Source organism: Lagenorhynchus albirostris, chromosome 3, assembly GCF_949774975.1.
Source record: "Lagenorhynchus albirostris chromosome 3, mLagAlb1.1, whole genome shotgun sequence".
Classification (NCBI taxonomy): domain Eukaryota; kingdom Metazoa; phylum Chordata; class Mammalia; order Artiodactyla; family Delphinidae; genus Lagenorhynchus; species Lagenorhynchus albirostris.
The window spans coordinates 148,065,004-148,090,676 of record NC_083097.1 but is presented as its reverse complement, the minus strand read 5'-3'; the positions used below and the strand labels follow the sequence as shown (position 1 = coordinate 148,090,676).

The 25,673-nt window shown below is 45.0% G+C and overlaps 1 protein-coding gene and 1 long non-coding RNA gene across 4 annotated transcripts in view; both read right to left on the bottom strand.

Moving 5' to 3' along the window:
• Positions 1-3,540: 3,540 nt before the first annotated feature.
• Positions 3,541-9,742, bottom strand: LOC132517294 (uncharacterized). Its single transcript, XR_009539676.1, has 2 exons — positions 7,913-9,742; positions 3,541-6,684 (listed from the first exon to the last, which is right to left on the bottom strand). It is a non-coding gene; the product is annotated as an uncharacterized LOC132517294 (long non-coding RNA).
• A 4,109-nt stretch (positions 9,743-13,851) lies between these two features.
• The window catches only part of ATP6V0E1 (ATPase H+ transporting V0 subunit e1), a 34,882-nt gene continuing 23,060 nt past the window's right edge, over positions 13,852-25,673 (bottom strand). The window contains exons 3-5 of one of the 3 annotated variants that reach the window (XR_009539675.1): positions 22,864-22,993; positions 17,508-17,683; positions 13,852-14,353 (exon numbers count right to left, since the gene is read on the bottom strand). Coding sequence is in view for 2 of the 3 variants with exons in the window: in XM_060144208.1 (XP_060000191.1) it covers positions 22,900-22,993 (94 nt within the window). In the remaining variant the exon portion in view is untranslated. Of the gene's footprint in view, positions 14,354-17,507; positions 17,684-21,699; positions 22,050-22,863; positions 22,994-25,673 lie in introns of those variants that run through there. The other 2 variants (XM_060144208.1, XM_060144209.1) reach the window with 2 other exon arrangements.

The window sequence follows — 25,673 nt, the reverse complement described above, 5'->3', positions numbered from 1 at the left end:
GAAGCGTAAGGCCGAGAAAGAGGGCGAATCCAGAGACTGAGCTCCATCTAGTCCCAGGAACCACCCCCAAGGGGCGGCTAGACTGCCCTCGGTACTTCCCTGCCTCCTCTGCTCGGGTGGGGAGAGCGGTGGGTCGGGGTCAAGCTCCCCTGAGCTACTTCATCGTCCGATATGACTCGCCTTCGGACACCCGAAACGCCCCCGGCCCGGCTCCCTTGCCCTTTGCCCTGTCTCCTCCCCTCTCAGTGACCCACCACCACCGGTCCCCTCCCATCTAACATGGCCGCCCCACCCGGCCCACCCCGGCCCAGCCTAACATTTGGGGGTCCGAGGCACCGCCTCCCCTACTCTCATTGGCTTGGCAGCCTTCATCCGCCTGCTCCATTGGACAGCAGACCTGCCACTCTGCGCAGAAAGCTCCGCCTCCAAGCCGCTTCAAGCTGCTTTGAGAAGACATATAAACAAATCCCGGGAGGGAGGCCCCCGCTCGCCAGTCGCCGGGGCGGGGACGGGAAGGGGAGCGGCCACCCCCGAGACACCCCTGCCTGGAGCCCCCCAGCCCCCAGCCCGCGCCTCCTCGTCTCCTGTCAGCCTGGTTCCAACCTTCGTGGCCCCGGCCCTTCCTCACACGCCCCTCTCTCTCGTCCTCCCCCGCCAGCCTCGCCTCCCCTCCCTTCCCCGGCCCCTCCCACCCGCTCGCTTCTCTGACAGGCCGGTTGCCGGCAGCCACGGCCCCGGGCTCCGAGGCAGCGGTGAAGGGCCGGGCGGCCTGGCAGGGCGGACGCCCGGCACTGCCCACCCCTGGCCTAGCCTGCCTCCCGCCCGTAGCTCCCTCTACCGCCGCCCCGCGCTTTTATATAACCATCCCGGGCCGGGGGTGGGGGAGGGGAGCCAGAACCCCCGTGACCGGCAGGCGGCAGCCTGCGGCCCGCGCGCCCCCAGACTCTGCCCTGGTCCTGGCCCCCGCCCCGCGCCGGCCCAGCGCAAAGCCCCGGCGCTGCCACCTCCTAGGCCAGCGGCCCTCCTCCGCCCCCCGCCCGGCTCGTCCCCTAGTCCTGGCCCCTGCGGGCTCCGGGTGGCGGGCAGCGGAGCTCACCTGTGGGAGTGGGGGCGGCTCAGGGGCTGGGTCCGGTTCCGCTGCAGGGGCCGCGGCCCCTCTCCATGCTTCCTCGGGTTTGTTTTGTTTATGTCCTTCCTGACGGGTTCCCGGAAATCGCGTGACTCGCCCCCCTCACGTGGGCCGCGGAGAGGAGGAGGAGGGAGGCGGGGGCCCGCCGGCCTCGGGCCAATCGCGAGGCGTCCTGCAGCCCGGCCAATCAGGAGATCGGCCCGGTGAAGCACCCCTATCACATGACGCGGGAGGGGCGGGTGGCCGGGAAAAACCAGAAAGAGGGGGCGGAGCGGGGGCTCGGCGCCTGCAGCTGCATTGTGGGCGTGGGCCGTCTGATAGCCAGCTACCCTCACGTTTCTCGGCGCTGTTCGTTTACAAATGCTTTCACGTCCTGCATTCTATCTAACCTTAGAACTACGCTGTGAGGCCGGAAGTGCTCGTATGCCCATTTTACAGTTTAAGTTCACTGAAACTTGAAGGAATCTACGAAAACAGAGGGCATTAACTTAGGAGGGGGATTGCATCCACTTTCTGTTTTATGAATGTTCTTCGCATCTGAACCTCTCAATTCACTGAGAAACTGACCTTGCCTTCAGTCGTTCGATCATTCTTTCAACTAATATTTATTGCACACGTTTGCTCCAGACGCTGGAATAAACCAGATTTCGTGCACCTTTGAGACAGCGATCTGTACACAACGGTAGAAACAGAATGCTACCAGAGCGCCTAGACAAACAAGCCTTCGTAACACATGTACCTGAGTGTGTTTCCTAATTCTATTAATAATAACACGCAGTGCTAATACACCAATTTTTCAGACGGGGAAATTAAGGCTCAGAGAGGTTAAGTTACTTGCTCAAGGTCAGGCAGTTTGTAAATGACCCAACTGGGACTAGAACCCAGTTCTGTCATCACAGCCTGCGCTTGCAGACTGCTCTTTATTCTCCTTAAGGGCACAGAATTCATCTTCTGAGCACAGAAATCTGATTTTAGTAAGCATTGGGAAAGGACGATTGGGGAACAGAAATGCTTGACTAGATTCCTTTAGGATGCCAGTTTCCTCTTAGGAGTAATTGCCTTTGAAAAGGTGGCTCCTCTTTGCACACATATAGAGAAGTAGTAACGTCAATGTCAAAACCATGGACTTTTGAATCAGAGAGTTTTATAGGTCATAAGCTTCAAGAGGACAAGGACCAGCCTGTATTGTTTATCCTCTACCTTTCATGCCTGCCACATAGTCATTAAATACTCGTTGAATAGCAACCTGGATTTGAAACCTTGCTCTACCGTGTGTGAATCAGCACAAATTATTTAACCTCGTGAGGCTCCACTGTAAGTAGCTCATGGGGTTGATGTGAGAACTGAGCGAAAATAATTCGTATAAAGCACTTACCATAGTGCTTCAAATATAGTGAGCACTTAATGAATGACAGTATGATTAGATTGTTTCAAGGACATTATTTAGAAGATCCACAGCAGACTAAGTACAAGCAAGGATAACTTAAGACTTCAGCAGTTAAACAGCTACTGAAATAATACTTTTGTACACCATATTAATACATAAGTATATGTAGATACCAAAGAGGACAGTAAAAGTAAATCTCACCTCTGTATCCTTCAAAATGCCTTAGGGTCTCAATACCCAATGAAGGAATGAGTATTTTCCCGATTGCACAGAAGTAGCAGGACTATAATTATTTTCCTAAGTCTAACATACCACCTTCTAATTTTCCACACGAACTGGAGTTTAAAAATGAAACCCCAATAGAAAAACTAGCTTGGGAAGTTTGAGCCATGTTCCTCTCACTCATTCATGAGATTCATGCATTAAATCTCTGTAGGTCACAGATAATCCTCTCTCGTAATACTATATTTGGAAAAACTCCAGCAGATGGTTAGCTTTTCCACTGTTACTGCCCTTTGAACATAAGTATTTTCACCTCCTCTACTGGGCAACAGTTTCTTGGGCTCAAGGACCACCCAGATTCTTCTCCCAGCACGAGACTCTGCCCATTGAAAGCACTTACTAATGAATTACGTTGTATTCCCGCCTTTGCATGTTCTGTTGTCTTGGAAAGGACAGACTTTTGGCTAACAGAGACCTTTCCATCAAGCTTTATTAATGACTACTTCCTGCTCTGAAGTGAATGAAATCATTGACTCCTAATTGATTTCTGTTTCTCTGGGCTTTATCCTGCCAGTCAAAGTTGGCAGGGAGTTAGGACTCTGGAATAGCACTGCTTTGAGTTTCAGAAGGCTCTTCTTGTTCTAGCCACAAAGCAGTAACCAACTGCCATGACCACTTCCAAAATGCTTAACCTTGATATTGCAGAACCATTTACATACTGGGATAGCCTGAGTCAGAAAACTATGTTTTACCCAAATATGAGTCAATGGGGTAAAAAAGTAATACTTAGGACTCCACTGAATTCTTGAAAATAATTTTTATTGTTTGATTAGGTAACATGTTTACACTGTACAAAATTCAAAAGGTACAAAAAGTATTCAGTGAAAATTAAACCTCTCTCCCACCCCTGTTCCCGGGCCACTCATTTCTCCTTCTCAGAACCAACCACGGTTACCCACACTCTCTGTATCCTTACAGAGACATTGGAAATGCAGACATTTCACCCACTTTAAGCCTTGATGTATTTGAAACACTGTTCTTGGCGCCAAGACCCCAGTTGGAGCTCTACCACCAACTATGAGACCCAGGGTGAGGGGCTCGACCTCTCTGGGTTCCAATTTCTTCACCAGGAGGAACTGGGCTAGAACTGGATGTTCCCTATGGTCCTTCTAACTTTGAGTTCTCCTGAAAGCATTAAAATAATTGCCACAGGTCCTAACTTTCCTTTTGACCTAAAGTTTGCACTGTGTGTAATTTTTCATTGGAGCACAGACTGAGCCCTGCCTGCTGGTCATGCACATATCTTCTAAATGAGTGTTTTCCTTTTGAATCTGTGTTTTCTTTCCAGACCCATCTGGATCTGTGTAATATGTTAAGATTTCACAGCTTTAGAAGTGAGATTAATTAACTCAAGATTAATCAAGAGCTCCAGGAAAAGCGGTGTCCTTCTGACACTTTTGAAAACCAATTTTCTTCCTGAGAAAACTGGAGTGTTGCTGAGGGTGAATCTAAAAGGGATACTAATTGATGTTTGGCAATTGGCACCCATCCCTCATTCATCCCTCCTAAAAAATATTCTTTGGGGGAAGAGAAAAGATCAGTTCTTCCCATAGCCTCAACCTCTCAATAGGATGCAGTGTTCTTTATGTGACAGCTCTGAGCTTCGGTTTCTTACTCCTCCTGGGAGGCACCAAAGTTCAGCCCCAAATGCACTTTCCTAGTCGATCATTTACTTATTTCCCCTGAATCCTCGTTCTCCAAACCCAGACCATGTCTGCCACAGGATAGGAGCTTGTTAACTACTTGTGGTCGGAAGGCACAGATTAACCTCTAAATCCTATTCATCCTCCATGGCTGAAGACCCCATATCTTTTTTTTTTTTTTTGCGGTACGCGGGCCTCTCTCTCACGTGGCCTCTCCCGTTGCGGAGCACAGGCTCCGGACGCGCAGGCTCAGTGGCCATGGCTCACAGGCCCAGCCGCTCTGCGGCATGTGGGATCCGCCCAGACCGGAGCACGAACCCGCGTCCCCTGCATCGGCAGGTGGACTCTTAACCACTGCGCCACCAGGGAAGCCCCCCATATCTTTTATGAAGTTTATTTCTATCATATCTATTTCTGCCCTCATTAATCTCCTTCCTTCTTCCACCCAACTGAGCATTTAATGTACTTACTGCTTTGTATTATTCGTAACATGTGTTGATATTATTTCCTCGAGTAAATCAAGGGGCATAAACACTAATACATCCTTGAATTACAGAGAATGCCAGGCACATCAGTAGACAGCAGATTCAAGCCTGCTTAGTGACAGATAAGGGAAGAGAAAGCAATAAAGAAACTGACATTTGTTGAGTGCCTAATGTGTACAGGAAGACACAGTCTCTGCCCTGGAAGAACTCAGAACCTGGTGAAGGAGACTGACTTGGGAAGGTGACAATACAAGAGTTTATAAGAGGGGAAGCCCTGACCTGGTTGTTAAGAATATGACACGTGTTTCAGGGCCACTTTCTTGCTAACTGATTTGGGCAAGTTCCTAATCCATCTATCCCTTGATTTCTGTCATCACCTGCCTCACAAGTTGATTTTGAGGATGAAATGCACGGCCTGATGCCTAATAGGTTCTCAACAGTGTTGGTCTTCCCCTCCTCTACCTTCCAGGGAGGAATGTGACCGGAAGTTTCTTGCAAGAGAAGCAGCAGCAGAGAAGGGAAAGTGGCATGGCAAGAGAGGGCAGCAAGCAACTCAAGACTGTTTTGGGATGCCATTATCTTCCAAGGCAGCATTCCTGTCAAAATTGTTTTGTCTGTTTCACTAGACTGAAAATTTCCAGGACATCTAGTAGTTCCTGTGGGGTTTTCGTTTTTTGGTTTGGTTTTGGTTTTTTGTCAGTGCTGAGCTGAAGATACACTGTTACTATCAGCCACTCTAACTGAGAGCTAACCAGGAAGCCAGGGAGTGAGAACAATCTAGTGTTTGTTGTAGGAAAGACTCCCAACGGACAGGTACAATAAGACCTTCTTGTTGGGGAGGCCAGAAATAGGACAATAAAAACAGAAAGCGGAGGAACAGACTGATAAGAAGTAGGAACCAAGACCTGTAGCCAGATAACAGTTTGTTGAACTACAAATAGAGGCACATTCCAAAAGGCCCAACCTGGTGTAAAACTGTGAAGCTGGATTTCTAAACACAGGAAGTAAAGAGTCCAGAAAAGGTCACTAAAGGAAACAAATAATAATAAAAAGTTCAGAGAACTGAGGGTGAAGTGAGGGGGTCCTGTGTATCCAGGGTCCCCCCCACCCCATAAATTCACAAGGTCATAAATTTCCCTCATGCTACAGCAAAACCAGGGATGGTGCTCACCAGTTTTGAGTTTCCAGCTTGTTTTCACAAGGTCCAGCCCAAGAGTGAGATGCATAAAATAAATGGGTGCAATGTACCTGAATTCACACTCCAGTCACAGTGAGACATAGAGCACATTAACAAACCTGAATGCCAGCTGTGGACTCTATCCTGTGTTAAGAGGGCAGTACTAGGAGGAAGTCTCATTAATCTACCCCCATAACTCAGTGCCCATCTAGGCTCCTGCAGGGCTGCTGGCCTTTCCATACATATCCTAAGGGCATCAGCTCCCTGCAACCTGGGCGGTGCACCCACCGCTCAGGCTCAGGCTTACGTCAGGATTCTGGTGGTAGAAGTCCTGGTGAGCTGGCTACAGCTCCTTCTTGGTGCCCCGATAACCAGTCAGCTTGACATGAAGAGGCTTCTTGCCCACTTACCCAATCACCTCTTCCCAGTCTGGCAAAAGAGAAGTCGCCTTTGGGGAGTTTGGGAGTAGGGTGGTTCAGGACAAAGTAAGGGGTGGTTCTCCTTTCCTCCAAACAAAGGTTCAGGCTCCTGCCAACTCCATAAAAGAAGGGAGGACCAGGTCGGTGGTTTTCTTCTCTCCTCTGGTTGGGGAACAGAGGAGTAGGGAGTATTAGAAAGGAGGAAAATGTACAATACTGCTCTTGCCCTGCCCCAACTCAATTACACTCTGGTGAGGCGTAAGGCAACACAGGTAAAGTCCTTAGAGTCTGGCACACAACAAGCCTAAGTGAAGGTTAGCTATTGTTATTATTAATAACAATGGCTCTGAACTTCCCTAGGGGTCTGATAAAAGCCATAGACTTGCTCCCCAGAAAACAGCGCACAAGTATACACACACCTAATTTTGCAGGTGATTTCAGGGGGTGTGCAGATATTTGTGTAATACTCTGATTAGGATCCACTGCGGTCAGAAGGACACACTCCAGCCTACAGAACAGTTACATAATTTGCAGGTCCGAGTACAAAATGAAAATGCAGGGAGCCCTTGTTCAAAAATTAGTAAGAATTTCATGACAACAAAAGCAGAACATTAAACCAGGTGTGGGACCCTTCTCTGCATGGGGTCCTGCTTGACTGCACATGTCCCACACCCAAGCAGCTGGCTCACCAAGACCTTAGAGCTCTAGGTCAGACCACTGTACCTTTGCTTTAAGCAAACTCAGTATCCCAAGAATGGAATTTACAAAACGTGCATTTGAAAGCTGGCCACCCATAGGACTCTTACTGAGTAACTACTTAGTGCAAGGTTGTAGAGATCAAACACTTCAAACAAACAAGCCAGAGATGCTGCACAGCAAAGCTTTTGCAGACTGGGGGGAAAGACCTGTAAATTACACAGCTGTGATGACAGGAATCAGCCACAGGTGCTGTGGGAACCCAGAGGGGGCACAATTTAGGAAGGGAGGAGTAGGAAAGCGCCCCCAGGGCCTGTCTCGGGTCAACACAGCAAGATGAGAAGGCTGCGAGGTGTTCTAGGCAAAGGGAGGTGAGAGAGGAGACGATGCTTTGCCCAGACCCGCACTTTCTGTGCATGTGCTACATTATGCCTGAAAATTCCACTGGTGACCCTGCTTTTCAGAAATGCCAGCGGAGAGCAGGAAGCGCACCCCCTCCCTCAGACATGCAGGTGTAGGTGTGGGCTACTCCTTTACCGCAGGTACCATAGAAACAAACCACGGGGAAGCAGCTAAGACTGCAAGACCCCAAAAGGGTCACGTGAGGAAATTTACCCTGGGACAAAATGCCATGGAGGCTCAGCAGCAGCCCGGGACCTTGCGATCAGACTCCTCTGGGTTTAAATCCCCTTACCTCTATGTAGCAGCTTGTGCCCTTGGGCCTCAATTTTTTCATCTGTAAAATAGGGATAATCGTAGTATTTACCTAACAGGGTTATTGTGGGGATTAAACACGTTAACATATGTGAAACATTTAGAACAACGTCTTGCTTACCCAACTGCTACATAAGTGCTAGCTATTATCATTAGCAATAGGACTGATAACAATGAAGGAAAAAACACAAACTAAAAAAAAAAGAAGTTGCAAAAGAGCTCTCGGATCTCAGAGATGGGAAGAGGCTTGGGTGTGGATGAGTAGGAAGGTCGGAGGCCCTGTAACCATACCCGCTGAAGGGGCAAAAAAAACCTTTGGAATGTGATGACCTTTGACGTATTATAGACCTCTGGGTGGCATTGGCTAAGTCATGTAACCTTTGTTGACCTCAATTTCTCCAACTGTGGAATAGGAATAATGTGTTCCACTTACTTCACTGGATAACATATGTGAAAATATTTGGTAAGCTGGAGGTGAAGGTGGTGCTATTGTCTAAGCCACAGGGTTTACTAATGATGTCATTTATAGACAGACCCCTCGTCCTCTGCCTACCCCTTAAGAGTGGGTGCTTCTCAGGTCTCCAGCCTAGACTGCTTCTCAGCCCCCATAACCACACCCATAGCTTCAGTAATATCCATGCTGGTGCCTAGCATCCCTACCTCCAGCCTGGTCCTCCTTCCCAACCTCCAGGCCCATGTAAAAAGTGCCCACTAGGTACGTCCATGTGGATATCTCAGGCACCTGCAAACTCTCATTGTCCATGACTGAACTCATCATGGCTCCGTATCTCAGTGAAAGGTTCCACGGTCCAGCCAGCAGGAAACCTGGGTGTAATCCTTGACCTCTCCCCCCACCTCTGACAACCATCAGTCATCTGTATCTGCTAATAAATATGGCCCCAGTGCAGCTACTTCTCTGACTTCATTTCACTCCTATTCCCATAATCCAGGACACCTCTCCCTTTCCTAGATTCCCACAACTTCATCACTCATCGGCCTAGAACACCTCACTCACTCCTGTTTGCCTAGCTCTTACTCATCCTTTGGGTTTCCCCTTAAAGGTCATTTCCTTTAAAAAGCCTTCCTCCACCACTCATTAAGGGTTCCTAGTGCTCTTACCCAGCAACCTGTACTTGCTAAGATACTGCACCTACACTGAGGTCCATTGCTAAACTCTCAGCTCGAGGTCACAGGCTGAGTTTCTTCCGCTTACCAGTGTCTCAAGCAGGTAACCTCAGGACAAAGAACAGAAGCTGAAAATACTTGTTGAATGTTGCTGAAAACCTTACACGGCTTGCAAAGTCACACTTAGCTTCTTAACTCACACTTCCCCAGACACAGCGCTTACTTTTACAAAACATCTGCTCCTCGCGTTCCATTTTGGGGTGGCGCCCACAGCAGTACCACACTTTGGACAGTAGAAAGAAACTATGGAAACCATGTCAAAATCCTGATGGAAACTTAAATAGAAGCTTGGCTGGATTCACGTGGGTAGCCGTCTTCATCGTTGAGCATCCTCAGCTAGAATACTCCTGTTTTGGAGTTGGCCTGGGAAGGGGGGCTGGGGAGAAGTAGTGGGAGGTGGGGAAAAAAGGGCCAATACATTTCACAGGGAGGGGGTTTGAACTGAAACAGAAACATAGCCTGAATGAAAGACTTGCTTGGAGCAGTTGGGAGTGGAAGAACAGTAGGGCTTTTTCTACCCGTGTGGGACCCCAGAACATTCATACCCCAGGCTTCCACTTTTCTATGTGGGCAGAATCAAAATCAATGCTCCCTTTTCATTTCACCGCGCGGTCACTGTGAGCACCTATACAGAGGGAGGCTGGCGTTTTATAAGCTGAATGCTCTGCACTCCATCCTGCACAGTGCAAACAGTTAATCAGAACTGCTGTGTGAACTCGCGGATTTTCATTGATTCAGAATAGCTTCAGTGTTTTAATAAATCTAGCTGACTTCATTTCCCTGGGCCCTAAATTACTCTTAAAATAAAAGTGTGTGTGTGTGTATTTGTGTGTGTGTTATATAATCTTTGAAGGAAGCACTAATACTATTCTGACAATGTTCCCCTGCAAAACACCATTTTTCCCCTGATTATAAAATAGCATGCTCTTTGTAGAAAATTTGTAAGTACACAAAGCTGTAAAAGACATAATCACAATCAACATTTTGGTCCATTTCCTATCAGGTTTTTTTCTGTGCATGTAAGTTTGAAATCCTGTGGGGTTTTTTTCCTTCTTAACATAATATCCTATTATCTTTTGTTATTAAAGAAACTTATTGTTTCTTCTTTTTGCTAAAGTATCACAGCTTCATTGGAGAAAATGCTGAAAAGGAAAAAGAAAATTAAAATCATTTGCAATTACCATCCAGAGGCCATGTTAATAGTTCTGCTGTTTGTCTTTTCAATCTCGTTTTCCAGGCATATATTTTGGGGAAAAAATTATTAAATGCACCAGGATATTCCTTTATTTGTATGCAGTATGGCTTATGTAAGAATCTCCTTTTGTTGAACATTAAGGTTGCTTTCCATCAATTCTGCTACAAAAAATATCCTTCACAACAGCATTTTACATTGTGCTTTTTTCCTTAGAAAATTATGGATTTTCTACAATTAACTTCATACATTCAATTCTTGAGAGAAAACTGAAATAAAGGGACAGGGGAAAAAGTAATACACAATTTTCACTTCAGAGTCCATCTCCATTTTAAATACATTTGTTCTCCAAACAGAAGAGAGCTCTTGCATAGAGAGGTGGGGTGATGAAACCATTCTAAACTGCCAGATAGATATTTTTAAATGTAATTTAAATATAGTTGATAAAGGAGCAACTGACTTCAAATTTTTGGAAGATGAAATCCAGGGCCAAATCTTCCATGAGTCCGAGCAACAGTTTAAAATAATTTCTCAATTCTATATTTCCCTCCACATGGCAGAACACCTACCAGTGCTTAAAAAAAAATAAAAAACTGGCCAGAAGAAATAAACAAAAAGGTGCCACTTCTGAAGCAACACCAAAGGAAGATATAAAAAAAAAATGTTGGGTCAGTGATAAGGGTACAGACATCATATGTTTAAAGAAAACAACAAAAAGAATGTTAAAAGAAACCAATGACCCTTGAACTACATCTTCAAAAGCATGCCAGAAATACTCCCGTTCTGGTATACGAGCTGGTAGAGCCTGGAAGGGCAGGAAGGATGTGGTCTAGACACTTATGCTATGATTGTTTCTAGGAGATCCATCTCCCTGCTCAGAGATCAGGCCTGGATCCTGGTGTGTGCCTTTTATTTTTCTGTAACCCAAGTACAAATGACTAAACAAAAGGGAAACCACATGTTTAAAAAAAAAAAAAAATCAGCTGGCTGCCTCTCTGGGGCCTATCTTCATAGAAAAGTACTGTCAGTGAGTCCTAGGGATTTTACCATTTCTTTGAAAAATACCCTTTGTGTATTATTATAATTTACAAATCACCTTCACCACCACATTTGGTAACAACCTCACATAGCAGAATGGTCAGGTATTATCCCCATTTTATAGATGAAAAAACCGAGGCTCAGATATTAAATGATTTTACCCAAGTCACATAACTAGCAAGTGATGGAATAATTGCAAAGCTAGGGCTTCTCCTAGTCTGATGATCATCCCCAGGCCACACCATGTTCACCGGGACTTTGGAGGAGAGAAACACTTCCAGTATCCTTTTAAAGCGCTGGATGGTGCGTCTTCCAATCTGGACCCTGACGAGCACTAGAGCAAGGGCACTGTCAAAGGAAATAGGATTCACAGGCATCCATCTCAGATGCTGGGTCATTTTAACAAAATGGTTCAATTATTAGGGAGGAGGTGAGAAGAAAACATATATCTGAGTTTACCTGGCTGTTAGGAGCTTGCAATCAGTCTTTGGGCAGGGAGGGGCGGGAGGGTGGGGGGTGGCCTTTGATCTCCAATCTGGCTAGGAAATGAGTTCCTTTCTTCTTCACAGGCTTTATACTGAGGCCTCATTAGGAGTGAGTCCTAGAAGGGTTTGGAGAAAACCCTCTAGATTCAGGCCTGAGCTGCTGCCTTATTAGGGCCTTTTATCTCCCTAGAAAGTTTACTGAGCAGGATTTTCAAAACCTCCCTGGCACATCACCAGGCCCTTCAGTGCTCATGTCCCTGTGTCTCCCACTGCTGTTAGTGCAGCCAACACATACATCTTCCCTACCCGTCTGTAAGACCCACCAAATGGCAAGCAAGCCCAAGTGCAAAAAGCAATGTAATCCAGTTCACCCCCTAATGTCTTACAGCGAACAAGAAGTACGAAAATGGATCCGTACAAAGTGACAGACTAAGGCAGAACTCAGGGACGTGGATCAGCCAGGGTTGTGACCTCTGCCTTCAACCATGCCATTAAATCAGAAATGTGTCAAACCACGATCATGAATGAGAAGGGCCCCCCAAGAGCTGCCCTCCATCACTGCTGCAAGCATGCCACAGCCGAGGTCTGCTGTGCTGAACCCATGTAGGCTCCCTATCAGCTCATGCCGTGCTGAACTCGGGACAGGCAAAAGCAACACTCAAGGGAAGCACCACACTAGGGACGACATGAGGCTCAGCTTCAAACCCATGGTGGCCTGCTGGGAAGCAGTCCAGGGTGGGAGTTGGAACGGTTTCAGACTGACCGCCAGTGATGATGGGCAGTAGGGCCTGACTTGAAGAATCTGGGTACACAGCTGCACTCAAGTCACGCTCCCCCGACCGTGGTCAGGACTCAAAGACTGTGGCATCCTTTCATGTACCCACAGTAACCACCAGCATTGGTTTCTTAGATGACAAATAACGATTAAGGATCAAGTAAGTTGCTCCGATGAGAGACAGCTTGATCATCCACAAAGGCATAATTCTTCCCTCCCACCCAAGCCCCAGAGCTGGCTCCTGGCCAGTGCAACTCTGAGAGAGACAGGGTACAAGGAAGAAGTGCTCTAGAGCAGAAATTAGAAAACACGGATCCTACTCCCCCATCTGCCTCTGACCAGCTATGTTAAACTGGGAAAGTAACTCTCCCTGTCTGGGCTGAGATTCCTCATCTATAAAATGATGGGGTTAGCATGTATCACTATGGTCCCTCAACATCAAATCTTCATTGTTTTCTGGATTCCATGAAATTAGCTGAAGAGGCCTGTTTGCTGGAAATGTAAAGTACAGAGCTGCCTCTCAGGAAAAACTTTAAGTTCAAAATGAAGGAAAAGAAAGAAATGAAAGCAGGAGAGTCATGTCAACTTGAAACTCTCTTTGGTTATAAGAATAGCAAAGCAATGAGTTCAGATAGTTTGGGAGGAATAGAAAAGTGCAAACTGCAAAACAGGAAACCCATTCTTGGCTGGCTGTCAAAGAGCCATGAGCTGGTGAAAATTTAGATCCATTTTCATTTTAAATTTCTTAAAACTAATAAAGTCCCCAAGTTAGTGAATTATTGAGATGCCTGCTACCGAAACACAGAATTATTGTTCCCGTCCCAGGCTTTTTAACCACTTGATTTTTCAGTCCTATTTCTGATAGTGAGGTGGTACAAGGAACCGCTGGTTCCCGCTTGTCCCTGTGGCTGGCCCCGCCCCTCTACCTGCTTAGCATCATGACCACGTGTTTATGGACAATGGTCAAACGGGGCCTTGAATTATATACCTCCCCAAATAGCATTCCAGCTCTTGAATTTACAGGGACCCAATTTCCACATCTTTGATTCCTCCAGTGGCTACAACAAGCACTCAGGTGTTTACTGGATGATTAACAACAGTACTTACCAGACTCCTCAGGTATCTCAAACTACACAGCCAGGTTAATCCATCCAAGCTACGTTTGGACTACAAAATCATTTTTCAAAAAGGCATTATCCAGAGACAGAAGAGCTTACAGAAATGAGCTTAACAAACACCAAAACCAGATTTCCATAGAGAGCAGAAAAATAATTTATTCCAAAGGAGGGCAGAAATAAGAAATTCATCCCGAAAATATACTTTGGTATAATTCTGGTGGGACAGATTTTTCCCTCTGAACATGTTCTCCTACTGACTGCCCCACTGGAGTCTTACTGTCATGTAACAGTTTTTAAACACTTCACTGATTCTCACGTTGTGAGCAGGCAGGAGCCATCTTCAGATCCACAGTTTCCAAGGAGAGAGTAATGTTATTTCTCAAAAGAACAGCATTTTCTATCTCCAAACAGTACATAAACATTTTATAGAGGCAGCACAGTTTAGATTCAATAGGCACATCATTCATCAAAGTGTAAAAAAGGTGACAGGAAAAAATACTGCATTGTAGAATAAGATATTCAAATGTGGTGGGAACGTTTAAGGCAGCTGACAGCCAAATTGGGCGAGTCAAGGAAGGTGGTCTGGGTATGGAGGTGATTTTGCATCTAAAGGAGTTCTCTTCGTGACCTGCAAAACAAAACCGTTCCAGTAACTGGGCCTTTCCATCAACCTCAGGAGGGCAAAAGGGTAACACCAAGAAAGTCAACCAGGCCAGTAATTTTAAATACACAGATGCCCCCTAAATGAAAGTGGGCTCAGTTAATGTGCAAGTTCGGGCAGGTTTTGCAGGGCTGTGACAATAAGTCCAGTTACCAAGGACAATGCTAAACTAAGGATCCCAAGTCCCGGTTTGACGGTATCATAGAAAGCAGGAAGAGTGGAGCTGACTAAGACCCGTTGCACTGGGACCTGACAAGTTCCCTTGGGCTTCAAGAATCTGTATTTGCACTTCCGCTCCCACAGGCGGGCAAGCTGGCCCCTGAGTCAGACTCCTAAAGAGCAGGCTCCTTGCTACTCGATGGCTCACCGTTCTTGCCACCCCAAGTGTAGGTGACAAATGAGAATTTCTTCTTCTAGAAGCTTAAAGCTGCAACACCACCTTTGCAGAGCTGGCAAACATTTAAAATAGGTATCTTCACACATCAGACTGCTAACAGTGGTCGCATAACTCCTTCTCGCAAAAGCTTACTGTACAACGTCTTGATAAATAAAGCCATATGTGCTACTTTTGAAGTTAAAGAGAAAAACTAAAGAGAAAATAAGTTAAATAGTGTCTTTAAGAGGTGATTTCCACACAAGCCTCGAGTTAGTGGATAAGAAAACAAGCTGGTTGTGGCCCACCATTTGCTAGGGTGTTGAGGGAGGGGCAGGCGGAGTGAGGGGCTAGTTAAGTGGGGATGAGGCACGGCTGCAGCGGGCAGGTCTGGAAGGCTGGAGGTCACAAAGCCCACAGGGAGACCACACGGGCCCTTGCGATTTCCCAAGCCAGTGGGCACGCACCCTGGAGAATCCCCAGTGCCGGGAGATTAAATGGCGGGTTTCCCAAGGCTCCGGGGCCAAGGTGCCCAGAAGCAGACATGAGACTGCTGGTAAATCTTACTGGAGCAAGCTGGGCAGGCCAGCCGCCCTCCATGGTGGAAAGCACCGGACTGCTGGGGACCCACTAGGGTAGGACAGTGCAAACAGTCAACTGAAGATGTAATTAGAGGACCATTTTTACCACGTACTAAGGAAAATAACCGTAGCAGGCTAGGTACGGGCAATGACCAGAGCTACCGGTTTCTTCCATGGCTTCATGAAACCTTTCTATTAATCTCAGGATCATTTTCTCTTCTCTTCCTTAGGCCAGCAGAACAGCCCTCTGCATAGACTTGAGTTCCAGGCAGATTATTAATTTACTTGAGAATATGTGAAGCAGTGAATCCAAATGTTTTGTGTGTGAAGTTCCTATGAAGAGCATACGGTCAGGAGACTTGCCTGGTGGCGCAGTGTGTTAAGAATCCACCTGCTAATGCAAGGGACACAGGTTTGAGCCCTGGTCCAGGAAGATCCCACAAGTCACGGAGCAACTAAGCCCGTGCGCCACAACTACTTAGCCTGCACTCTAGAGCCCGCACGCCACAACTACTGAAGCCTGCTCACTCTAGGGCCCGCATGCCGCAACTACTGAGCCCACCTGCTGCAACTGCTGAAGCCTGTGCACCTAGAGCCCACGCTCCACAACAAGAGAAGCTACCGCAATGAGAAGCCTGCAAACTGCATTGAAGAGTAGCCCCTGCTAGTCGCCACTAGAGAAAGCCTGCACGCAGCAACGAAGACCCAACGCAGCCAAACATTTTAAAAAAAGAGCATATGGTCAGACTTCCTCACTGTTTAGGCCTTTCTGGATGAATGAACAATCACAGAAGGGGAAAACAGGTCTTCACTTTTGAAAAACCACACCGAAAGAGGGAATAATTTTCCCTCAAGCTCAGTGATACCAGTTTAAGATTAACGTGAACGAGCATTATGCTCGAAGACTTGTGGTTTGATTCTGGAGTGAATTAAAGAACCACATATTCTAATCATCTCTCTGATATGAATAGCCATTCTGGGGTGGAGGTGGGGAACTCAACCAAAGAGTCCATGCTCTCATTTTGTAAAATAAAGGAATCACAAAGCTACTTTCAGATAAAACTGAGAATAAAAACAACATAAAAATATTAAGGCTAGGGCTTCACTGGTGGCGCAGTGGTTGAGAGTCTGCCTGCCGATGCAGGGGACAAGGGTTCGTGCCCCGGTCCGGGAGGATCCCGCATGCCGTGTAGCGGCTGGGCCCGGGAGCCATGGCCGCTGAGCCTGCGCCTCCAGAGCCTGTGCTCCGCAACAGGAGAGGCCACGGCAGTGAGGGGCCTGCGTACCGCAAAAAAAAAAAAAAAACAAAGATAAAAATATTAAGGCTAGAATCAAGAAATCTGTTCAGGGAAGGATGATGAGTGAATATACATATATTTTTAAACAAAAAAGAAGAGGTCTCATTTTTATCTTTATTTTTTCGTTTCAGATAACTTCGCAAAATAATTCCTTCTTTACTCTCATGGTAAGGTATGTATTTATTGTAGGAGATTAACTACAAGAGGTATTTAAGCAACCTATAAAGGCCTGAGTGCTTCACAATTCAAGGCAAAAACAGCAGAGCTAAATACATTTAGGAGAGAAGAGATCTCTGGGAAGCCAAGTTGCCAGGAAAGGAAGTACAAGGATTTGCAAGCTGGACACTCAAGAGAAAACATCAGAAAGAACTGAGAATGGGCGAGTGGAGACAAGAAACCAGAATGTTCGCTGAATAGTGTGTTTACTAACCGGCCTTCTACATTAATGACTGTGGTAGGGTAATGAGGCAGGAAAAGCTAAGTAAAGCTAATTAGGTCAAGAGCATGAAAATGGTATGGCTGGAACCAGTAGGTCACGGAGGAAAGTTGTGCAGAAAGCGGCGAAGGTGGTTGGAAGGCAAACTAGGCAGGCCTTGACCACCAAGTTAGAAAGCGGGACAGAATCTGCAGACTAGTCATTCTTATCTTTTGTGGCTCATGGGACCTTTGGTGACCCTGACAAGCTGTGCTGACAACACGTTACATACAGCATTCCAAGCGGCACGTACCCATTAAAATCAGGGACCTTGGGTTTAAGAAAAAGCCCTGCTGTAGCCCACGGAGAGCTACTCAAAGTTTCTGGGGCAAGCAGGATGTGTTTCAGGAAGTGCTATGTCAGGAAGATAAACAGGGTGGTGGTTTGTAGATACCTTGAGTGTAGAGGCAGGCAGACGTGATGAGGAGCCACTGCAGTAATTCAGAGCCGCAGTGACTGGGTCAGATAGTAGGGTCCCCGACAGAGGAACAGAGTAGACAGGCAGACACTAGTGACATAAGTGGCTCAACTGGATTCAAGGAAGAGGAGAAAGAAGCCATCGAATGGGTTCTAGGTGACAGGGAAAACTGTGACAGGCTTTTTAACCATAAAACACCTTGCACTGTTTTAACTTTTCACAAGTATGGCTTAGTTCCAACCTCTCAACAGATCACAAACCCCTTCAGAGTCCACAGCCTCCTCTGAAATCCCCACTCAGTACTATGTACCTCGTGACACTCAAATATTTTTGGAATGCATAGAAAAACAGCTTCCTCAGGGCAGAGGCCTAATTACCAATAGTCTATTCCTCTCCGCTCCAGACTTTGTAATAAAATAGAATGCCTGCCCTTTTAGGACTGCGGTAAACCATACAGGCTTATCTAAACATATCACCATGATGCGGTTAACCAACTAACTTACAGAACACTGGTCTGAAGCCATTCCAAGGAGATTCCCTACAAGCATCACACCCCCAAAGCTGCAGGAAAATGGGACATCGGAAAAACAGCAAACTTGATGTGATAGTTCCATAAGCATCTCAGGAATCGAGGCTCTAGAGGCAGCCAAGGTTGGCAGGGGGCAGAGATGGCGTGAACATAGTTCTTTGAAGTATTGGGTAAGATTTCCAGCCAATAAACATAATGTGCTATAACTCAGCCTATCAACATATGAAAGAAAATCATGGCAATTAAAGTGTTTAGAGTAGCAAAGGACCGGCTTGCTGTTTAACCGTGTTGTTCAGGATCAATTCAATTTCATCTGTATAGAATTATTATTTGAAAGCTTTCATGACTGCTCCTCATTTTTCTCTGCTGAATACCATGCCTGGCTTACATCTCCTACTTTCCAAATCTGGCCTCTTAAAGAATCACATACAGAATTGAACACTTTTCCTTACCAGCTGAGGACAGGCCTAAATCTGGTTTCTGCACTCCTTTATCATCCCACAGTTGTGTAAAAGTTCAAAGTTCAAAAGTTCAAAGGGAATTTAGCTCATTCTTTGAATTTTACCACCAAGAAAAGTGAAGTGCTGTCTTAAGAGTTCTGTTTATGGGCTTCCCTGGTGGTGCAGTGGTTAAGAATCCACCTGCCAATGCAGGGGACATGGGTTCGAGCCCTGGTCCGGGAAGATCCCACATGCCGCGGAGCAACTAAGCCCATGTGCCACAACTACTGAGCCTGCGCTCTAGAGCCCGCAAGCCACAACTACTGAAGCCCGCACGCCTAGAGCCCGTGCTCCGCAACAAGAGAAGCCACTGCAATGAGAAGCCCGTGCACCACAATGAAGAGTAGCCCCCACTCGCCACAACTAGAGAAAAGCCCACACACAGCAACGAAGACCCTACACAGCCAAAAATAAATAAATAAATAATTTTTTTTTTTTAAAAAAGAGAGTTCTGTTTGCTCCAATGTTAGGATTAGATCAGATTAGATCTCTTGATGTGATAACTCCATAGGACTAGAGGTACAGTACTACCACAATCATTGCCTCAAACATGGAATCAATGTGACATGATGTTCATAACTAGGGCTGCCTGGCTGTGCTCTATTTCCTGCCATTCTGCTTTTAAAGGAACAACCGTTAACATAAGGGTTTCAAGCAGTCCTAGTTTGTGCTGTGGACCAGAGTGCAAACATTAGGAATTCATCATTCAGGTTACAGACACATGAAACTGAAAAGAATGGGCAAATGACACCAGATCCACACACACAGTGTTATTCACTGTGGGCCCCATTTACTTATGGTGAGAGATGGAAATGAGGCTCAGAGAAGGTAAGTGAAAGGCAATGCTAGAATGAAGATCTCACTCTGAGAGGCCTGAGGTTCTCAGCTTTAAACCCCAATCAATACCACCACCTAACATTCACTATAGTTAAGAGGAAGGACATAAAACAGAACTTGATGGGGAAAAAGGGGGGGCGGGGAGGTTTTATATATATATATAAATCAGATTTTTTTAAAAAAATCTATATAAAAGGGAATCAAAACCCCTTTAGGCAGACAGAACTCTAAGGGAAAAAAACGGCTGCCTACCTATCAGGCTGGCAAAAATCCAGGCTGTGAGGAAATAGAAATTCACATACATTGTTGGTAGAAATGCAAAAATGGTACAATCCCTATAGAAGGGCATGTAGTAATACCTGGAAAAAGTATTTATACCTTTAACACAGAGATTCTATTTTCAAGGACTCTAATCTAAAGAAAACTGGTAAAAATACAAAGTGTCATACGCACAGGATGGCACTGTGGCTTTATCAATAATAACAAAAGACAGGAAATAATGCAAAAGGATATCAATGGCTATAAAAAGAATTAAGGAAGATCTCTATACACTGATAGGATATATTGTTCAGTGAAAAAGAGCAAGGTACAGAATAGCATATGTAATATGATATTTCTTCTGTAACAGCTGTGTGTGTCAGGGAAGGATGGATACACACACACACACACACACACACACACACACACACACTATGTATTTGCTTATCTCTGCACAATGAAACACTGGAAGGATATAGACTTCTATGAATATAGCTTACTTAAAATTTTGACTCTGGAAATGTTTTACATATTCCAAAAAATGTAGCCAAAAAAAAGAAAAAATTACTATAAATTGAACACAAAATAAATCATCTTAACCTAACTGTATAACAAATTGATAACCACCAGAGGAAATAATTTCAAGTAACCACAGAAAACAGCATGTTGTTCTTTATTTGTTCTAAGAACAAATAAAGCAGCAAAGAAATCCTAAACTGCATTCAATAACCTTATAGTTAGTAGTTACATTGGGGTAATTTTGAAACTATTTTATATATATTATATGATAATCAAATTAAGTAATTAAGTTACTGCCTTTAGGAGCCAAGATTTTCAGCATATGTGAATGATATTCAAGTATAAAATTGAAGAAGTCAAATAAAAATCCTGTAATGTTAAATCTGAATTAGAAATACTGACATGAACCCGTGATTTTTTTTTTCTTTTTAAAAATCCATACTTCCTGGCTTTGTCCACTGTAAAGGCTTAGAAGCAACAACACCCCAACAGAAATGAATGCACCTAGCAATCAGATCATGGTTTATAAATACCACTTCCACTGAAGGAAAAACAGGGCCAACTGGGCTTGAGGACTGACTAGTGAACCAGGGAATCCTTTCAGTGGGAAAGTTATTAGAGGAACAGCTGATTCCAAGTCAAGAAACATACAAGAGAGGTCTGGGACACCTTGATGTTGCCAGAAAGAAAATTATCAAAGACTAATATCAAAGGGACATAGAAGCCAGTCTAGACAGGTGCCCACAGGGCCAAAGAAAGAACAAGTGAACTTTATAAAAAGGATAATAAACATTTAATTGATTAAAATTGAAAAGGAAAGAAAAGAAAACCTCATTGAATACCCCAGAAGTAACTTGGGCACCAAGTTACTCACTTTGAAAACTAAAAGAGGGACTTCCCTGGTGGCACAGTAGTTAAAAGTCCGCCTGCCAATGCAGGGGACACGGGTTCAAGCCCTGGTCTGGGAAGATCCCACATGCCGCGGAGCAACTAAGCCCGTGCGCCACAACTACTGAAGTTCACATGCTCTAGGGCCCATGCTCTGCAACAAGAGAAGACACTGCAATGAGAAGCCCGCACACCGCAACGAAGAGTAGCCCCTGCTCGCCGCAACTAGAGAAAGCCCACATGCAGCAACAAAGATCCAACACAGCCAAAATAAATAAAGTAAAAAGAAAGAGGCTTCCCTGGTGGCGCAGTGGTTGAGAGTCTGCCTGCTTATGCAGGGGACACGGGTTCGTGCCCCGGTCAGGGAAGATCCCACATGCCGTGGAGCGGCTGGGCCCGTGAGCCATGGCCGCTGAGCCTGCGCTCCGCAACGGGAGAGGCCACAACAGTGAGAGGGCCGCGTACCACAAAAAAAAAAAAAAAAGAAAAGAAAAGAAAGAAAAGAAAATTAAAAGAAAAAAATGAAGTGTGTATCCCACCTTTCTTATATGATCTACATTTCAAGGTTAGTAAATAACTCTAGTTGATAAGGAAAAGTTCATTTTTAAAAACATTTTTATTTATTTATTTATGGCTGTGTTGGGTCTTCGTTGCTACGTGCAGGCTTTCTCTAGTTGTGGCAAGCAGGGGCTTCTCTTCATTGTGGTGTGCGGGTTTCTCACTGTGATGGCTTCTCTTGTTGCAGAGCACGGGCTCTAGGCACGTGGGCTTCAGTAGTTGCGGCACACGGGCTCAGTAGTTGTGGCACGCAGGCTCTAGAGCACGGGTTCAGTAGTTGTGGTGCAAGGGCTTAGCTGCTCTGTGGCATGTGGGATCTTCCCGGACCAGGGATGGAACCCATGTCCCTTGCATTGGCAGGAGGATTCTTAACCACTGCACCACCAGGGAAGTCCAGGAAAAGTTCATTTTTTTATAGAAATATTTCACCTAATCAAATATGGAAGTAATAACAAAAACTAGAAAATCACCATTTTTGCAATTTCTACTGCAATGCTTCATTCAGGCTAAGATCAGCAATGGATACAATCACTGGATAAAGGGTGATAGAGACCTTTACACCTGGAGGGGCCAGAACCCACTGATCACCTTGGCATCTCTAACGACCGGACAGCCAGACATCACGTCTCTCCTGATATAAGGCACTATGAAGTTCACAGAACCACTTAAGTACCCTTGCCAAAAAAGCTGAACCTGAATCTAGTCAAACATTTAGCGCTAACCTCCAGTTAACATAATAATGGAGACTGAAGAACAAATGAAATGACAGGCTTTCTTTCTGACTCTTGGCCAGTGAATAAATCATTCCACTACACCACTCCTTACTTCCCTGATCCTCAGAAGCAAATGAAACTTGCAATTTTGAGACCAATTTTCAAAAAGCATCTGTCTCTCTCTGTCCAAAGCATTCACAGATGCCCTTCATCTAAAATCTGTCAGCCACTTAAAGCTGCTAAATCTCAAAATACCAAGTACACACAGTCACATTCCTGATCTGTGCCCGAAAGACCACATGCAAACATAATTTATTTAACTGGCTGGGTAAGAATACAATTTAAAAGAATCTTACGGATAAATCCTTTGCTAAAAGTGAATGGCCTAAGTTCCAAATCTATTTCTGCAATTCAGATTGTGTTTGCTTTCAGCAGTCTGCCCTTGCCAAGTGTTAAAATGAGGAAAAGTCCAGGCAAACTCTAGCTGACCGATTGACAACATTGATGTGAAAGGTCAAGGGCATAGTCACCTCAATGACTGAGCACTGGCGAGCAGGTCTTCTTACTCAAGGCCAATGATGCTTGAGGTACCAGATGGTTTCATTTTTCAACTGCGGTCCAAAGAGAGGGTTGAGTTGGGCCAGAATTGCAATCAGCCAACTAAAAAAATAATGGGGGAGGAAGGACAACAGAAAGTGGTGAAATCATGTTGGAACGGGACCATTTTAAATTAGGATGAGAAAAGTGCTTTAGTAGAATTTAAATCTATTGTTCAGACCAAACCTTCAACACACTTAAAGTTCATAAAGCACACTGTGCTAATGGAAGCATGTCTTGTAAGAAAAGCCTTCACAGAACAAACCCTCCCTTCATCTGATACATTATTGACAAAGCAGTGAGGCTTCATCATAGTATGTCTCTGTCTTTTCTCTCATTTTCTTAGTTCCCTTTCCAAGTAGTCAAGATTTCCTGAATTCATATGATATCATCACCTCAGAGTGTTTTTGCCTAATCTCAGTTTACCATCATCACAACTTCTGGGCTCAGGAAAAATCAGTTTACTTTACCCATTCTCCAAATGCTAAGACCCACAACCAAAATGACACATCCAGTTTTACTGGTATAGCCAAGGTTAAATTTCAGCCCACTGTCTCCCAATTAGACTATATCACTTGAGCACCCCTTCTCTCATCACCATCACCACTAAAACGTGTTACATATCTTTTGGGCAGTAGTGGAGCTGAACCAAATGGGCATCTAACTCCCCCTGCTTACTTCAGATCTAAGTAACAAGGTATTCCTCTGTATCACAGACCGATTATGGAGGAAGTATGATGGTGTTACATATTTACCTCAGGGTCGGAAGTGCAAAACAGTACATAGCCAAAACTGTCTTTAAAGTTTTCTTCTACTGCTCACAAAGTTCTGAATAAATGGTTTTGTATCTGATATGGGAATTCATATACTCAGTGAAGTTTGAGAATCACTGAACTAAGACCAAAGCAAAGAACAAAAAGAAAGACAGTAAAAGATTTGCAAATCATATATCTGATAAGGGGCTAATATCCAAAATATATAAATTCATACGGCTCAACAGAAAGACAGCAAATAAACAGCTGGCTATTCAAACCATTCCATGTTTTACTTTATTAAACCAATATTTAATGAGCACCTGCTAGGCTCCAGGCCCCAGCAATACAAAGGAGAAAATGAAAATGCTACTGCCCTCACAAAGCTTACGGAATGTAATGTCAGGAAGGAAATAAAGTGAGGCGAAGGAATAGAGAATGATGGAGGTAGTACTCCTTTGATGGGGTGGTCAGGAAGGCCTTTCGAAGAAGTTACCGCTTCAGGCGAGCACAGAATGAAGCAGAACACACAGTGCCTTTAATTCCTATTCAAAATACATGAGTTTTTATTTAAATTAGAAATTAGAATTGCTCTCGTCTGGGGGGAGGGGGTCTGGTAAACAGGCCCAGACTCCATCCACTACTGATCTTGGAGGATGGACTTTAGCATCATAATCTGATACCGCTGTCCTCTCTGCATGGGATACAGAGAACTGCTTTCTAAGGGAAAGCAGCTATCCTGCCTCAGCTATCCTGTAGTCTCCTTCTACAATTTTAGGACTTTAAATTCCCCTAGAAGAGGGGAACTAGCCAAACGCAACCATTATCTGGCTGGATCTCTTTTCTTCCATTTGCTGTAATATTTAGAACTCTTCCAATAAAAGAATCAAAAAGCTGATTCTGATCACCAATGATCAGACTGCTGGAGAATCTAGCAGCGACAGCAGCTTCACCTACAGAAACAATGTACCCGCCCCTCCCCACCCCAGCCCAACAGAAGGTGGTTCTGTGACAGGAAACGTGACACCTGAGGACATCCAGCCAAGACAGTTACCTCAAGCTGACTCACTTTATAAACAAAAAATTCAGATGAGACTCTCTGATCTGTCCTTAGAACTACAATATTTGACGCAAACAAAATACCCATACTTGTAGTTGAGGTTTAACATCTACCTGAAAAAAAGAAAGAGGAGGGGAGCACAGGCAGACACACTGAAGAGCTGTGACTGCAGTGAACAGTAATGGTGCAGAGCTGAGAGTCATGGAAAATTCCACACAGACCCAGGACTTTCCTGATCCCAGCAGGCAATGGAAGCAGACAGTACAAACAGTCGTCCGTCCTTTCAGGACAGACTGAAATACTGGCCAGTGCTTAGAAATGCTAAATAAAAAATACGTTAGAGCCTCGCCTCTGTCTCCTCTCGTTACCAAAAATGTTTAATATTGAATAAAAACACCATCTCCCAGTACTTTGTACGATGTGGGACAGCGATGCTTCTGAATTCTGACTTCACATTACAATCACCCAGGGAGCTTTAAAAAAAAAAAAAATGATGGTAGACTTCACAAATGATCTTTCTTTTAATTCTCCCACAACATGGTTAAGGAAATTGAGGCAGAGAGAGGTGAAATGATTCGCCTGTGGTCACAACACTAATTAGGTGGTAGCAGCTCCTGAACCCAAAATCAGGTCAGACTAATGTTCTTACAAAAGTTACCTTCTGTACAAAAGTTACCTTCTGAAATATTTTAACTGACAACAGTTCAGAAAGCATCAATCAGTTTAGCTAAATCTAAACTGTCTGGGAGTTAAGGAAACAAAGAATCCATCTGCTAACTATAGATGAAGTCCATCATGAGCCTTTGGTACCTGAGGTAAAGAAGAAATATCCAGAAGCAAGAACGAAGTCCACTCTGCTTGCTCAGATCAGTATTCGGAAACTTTTTTGAATTTAATTTTACATACTATTTTTAATGTTTCAAATCAAGTG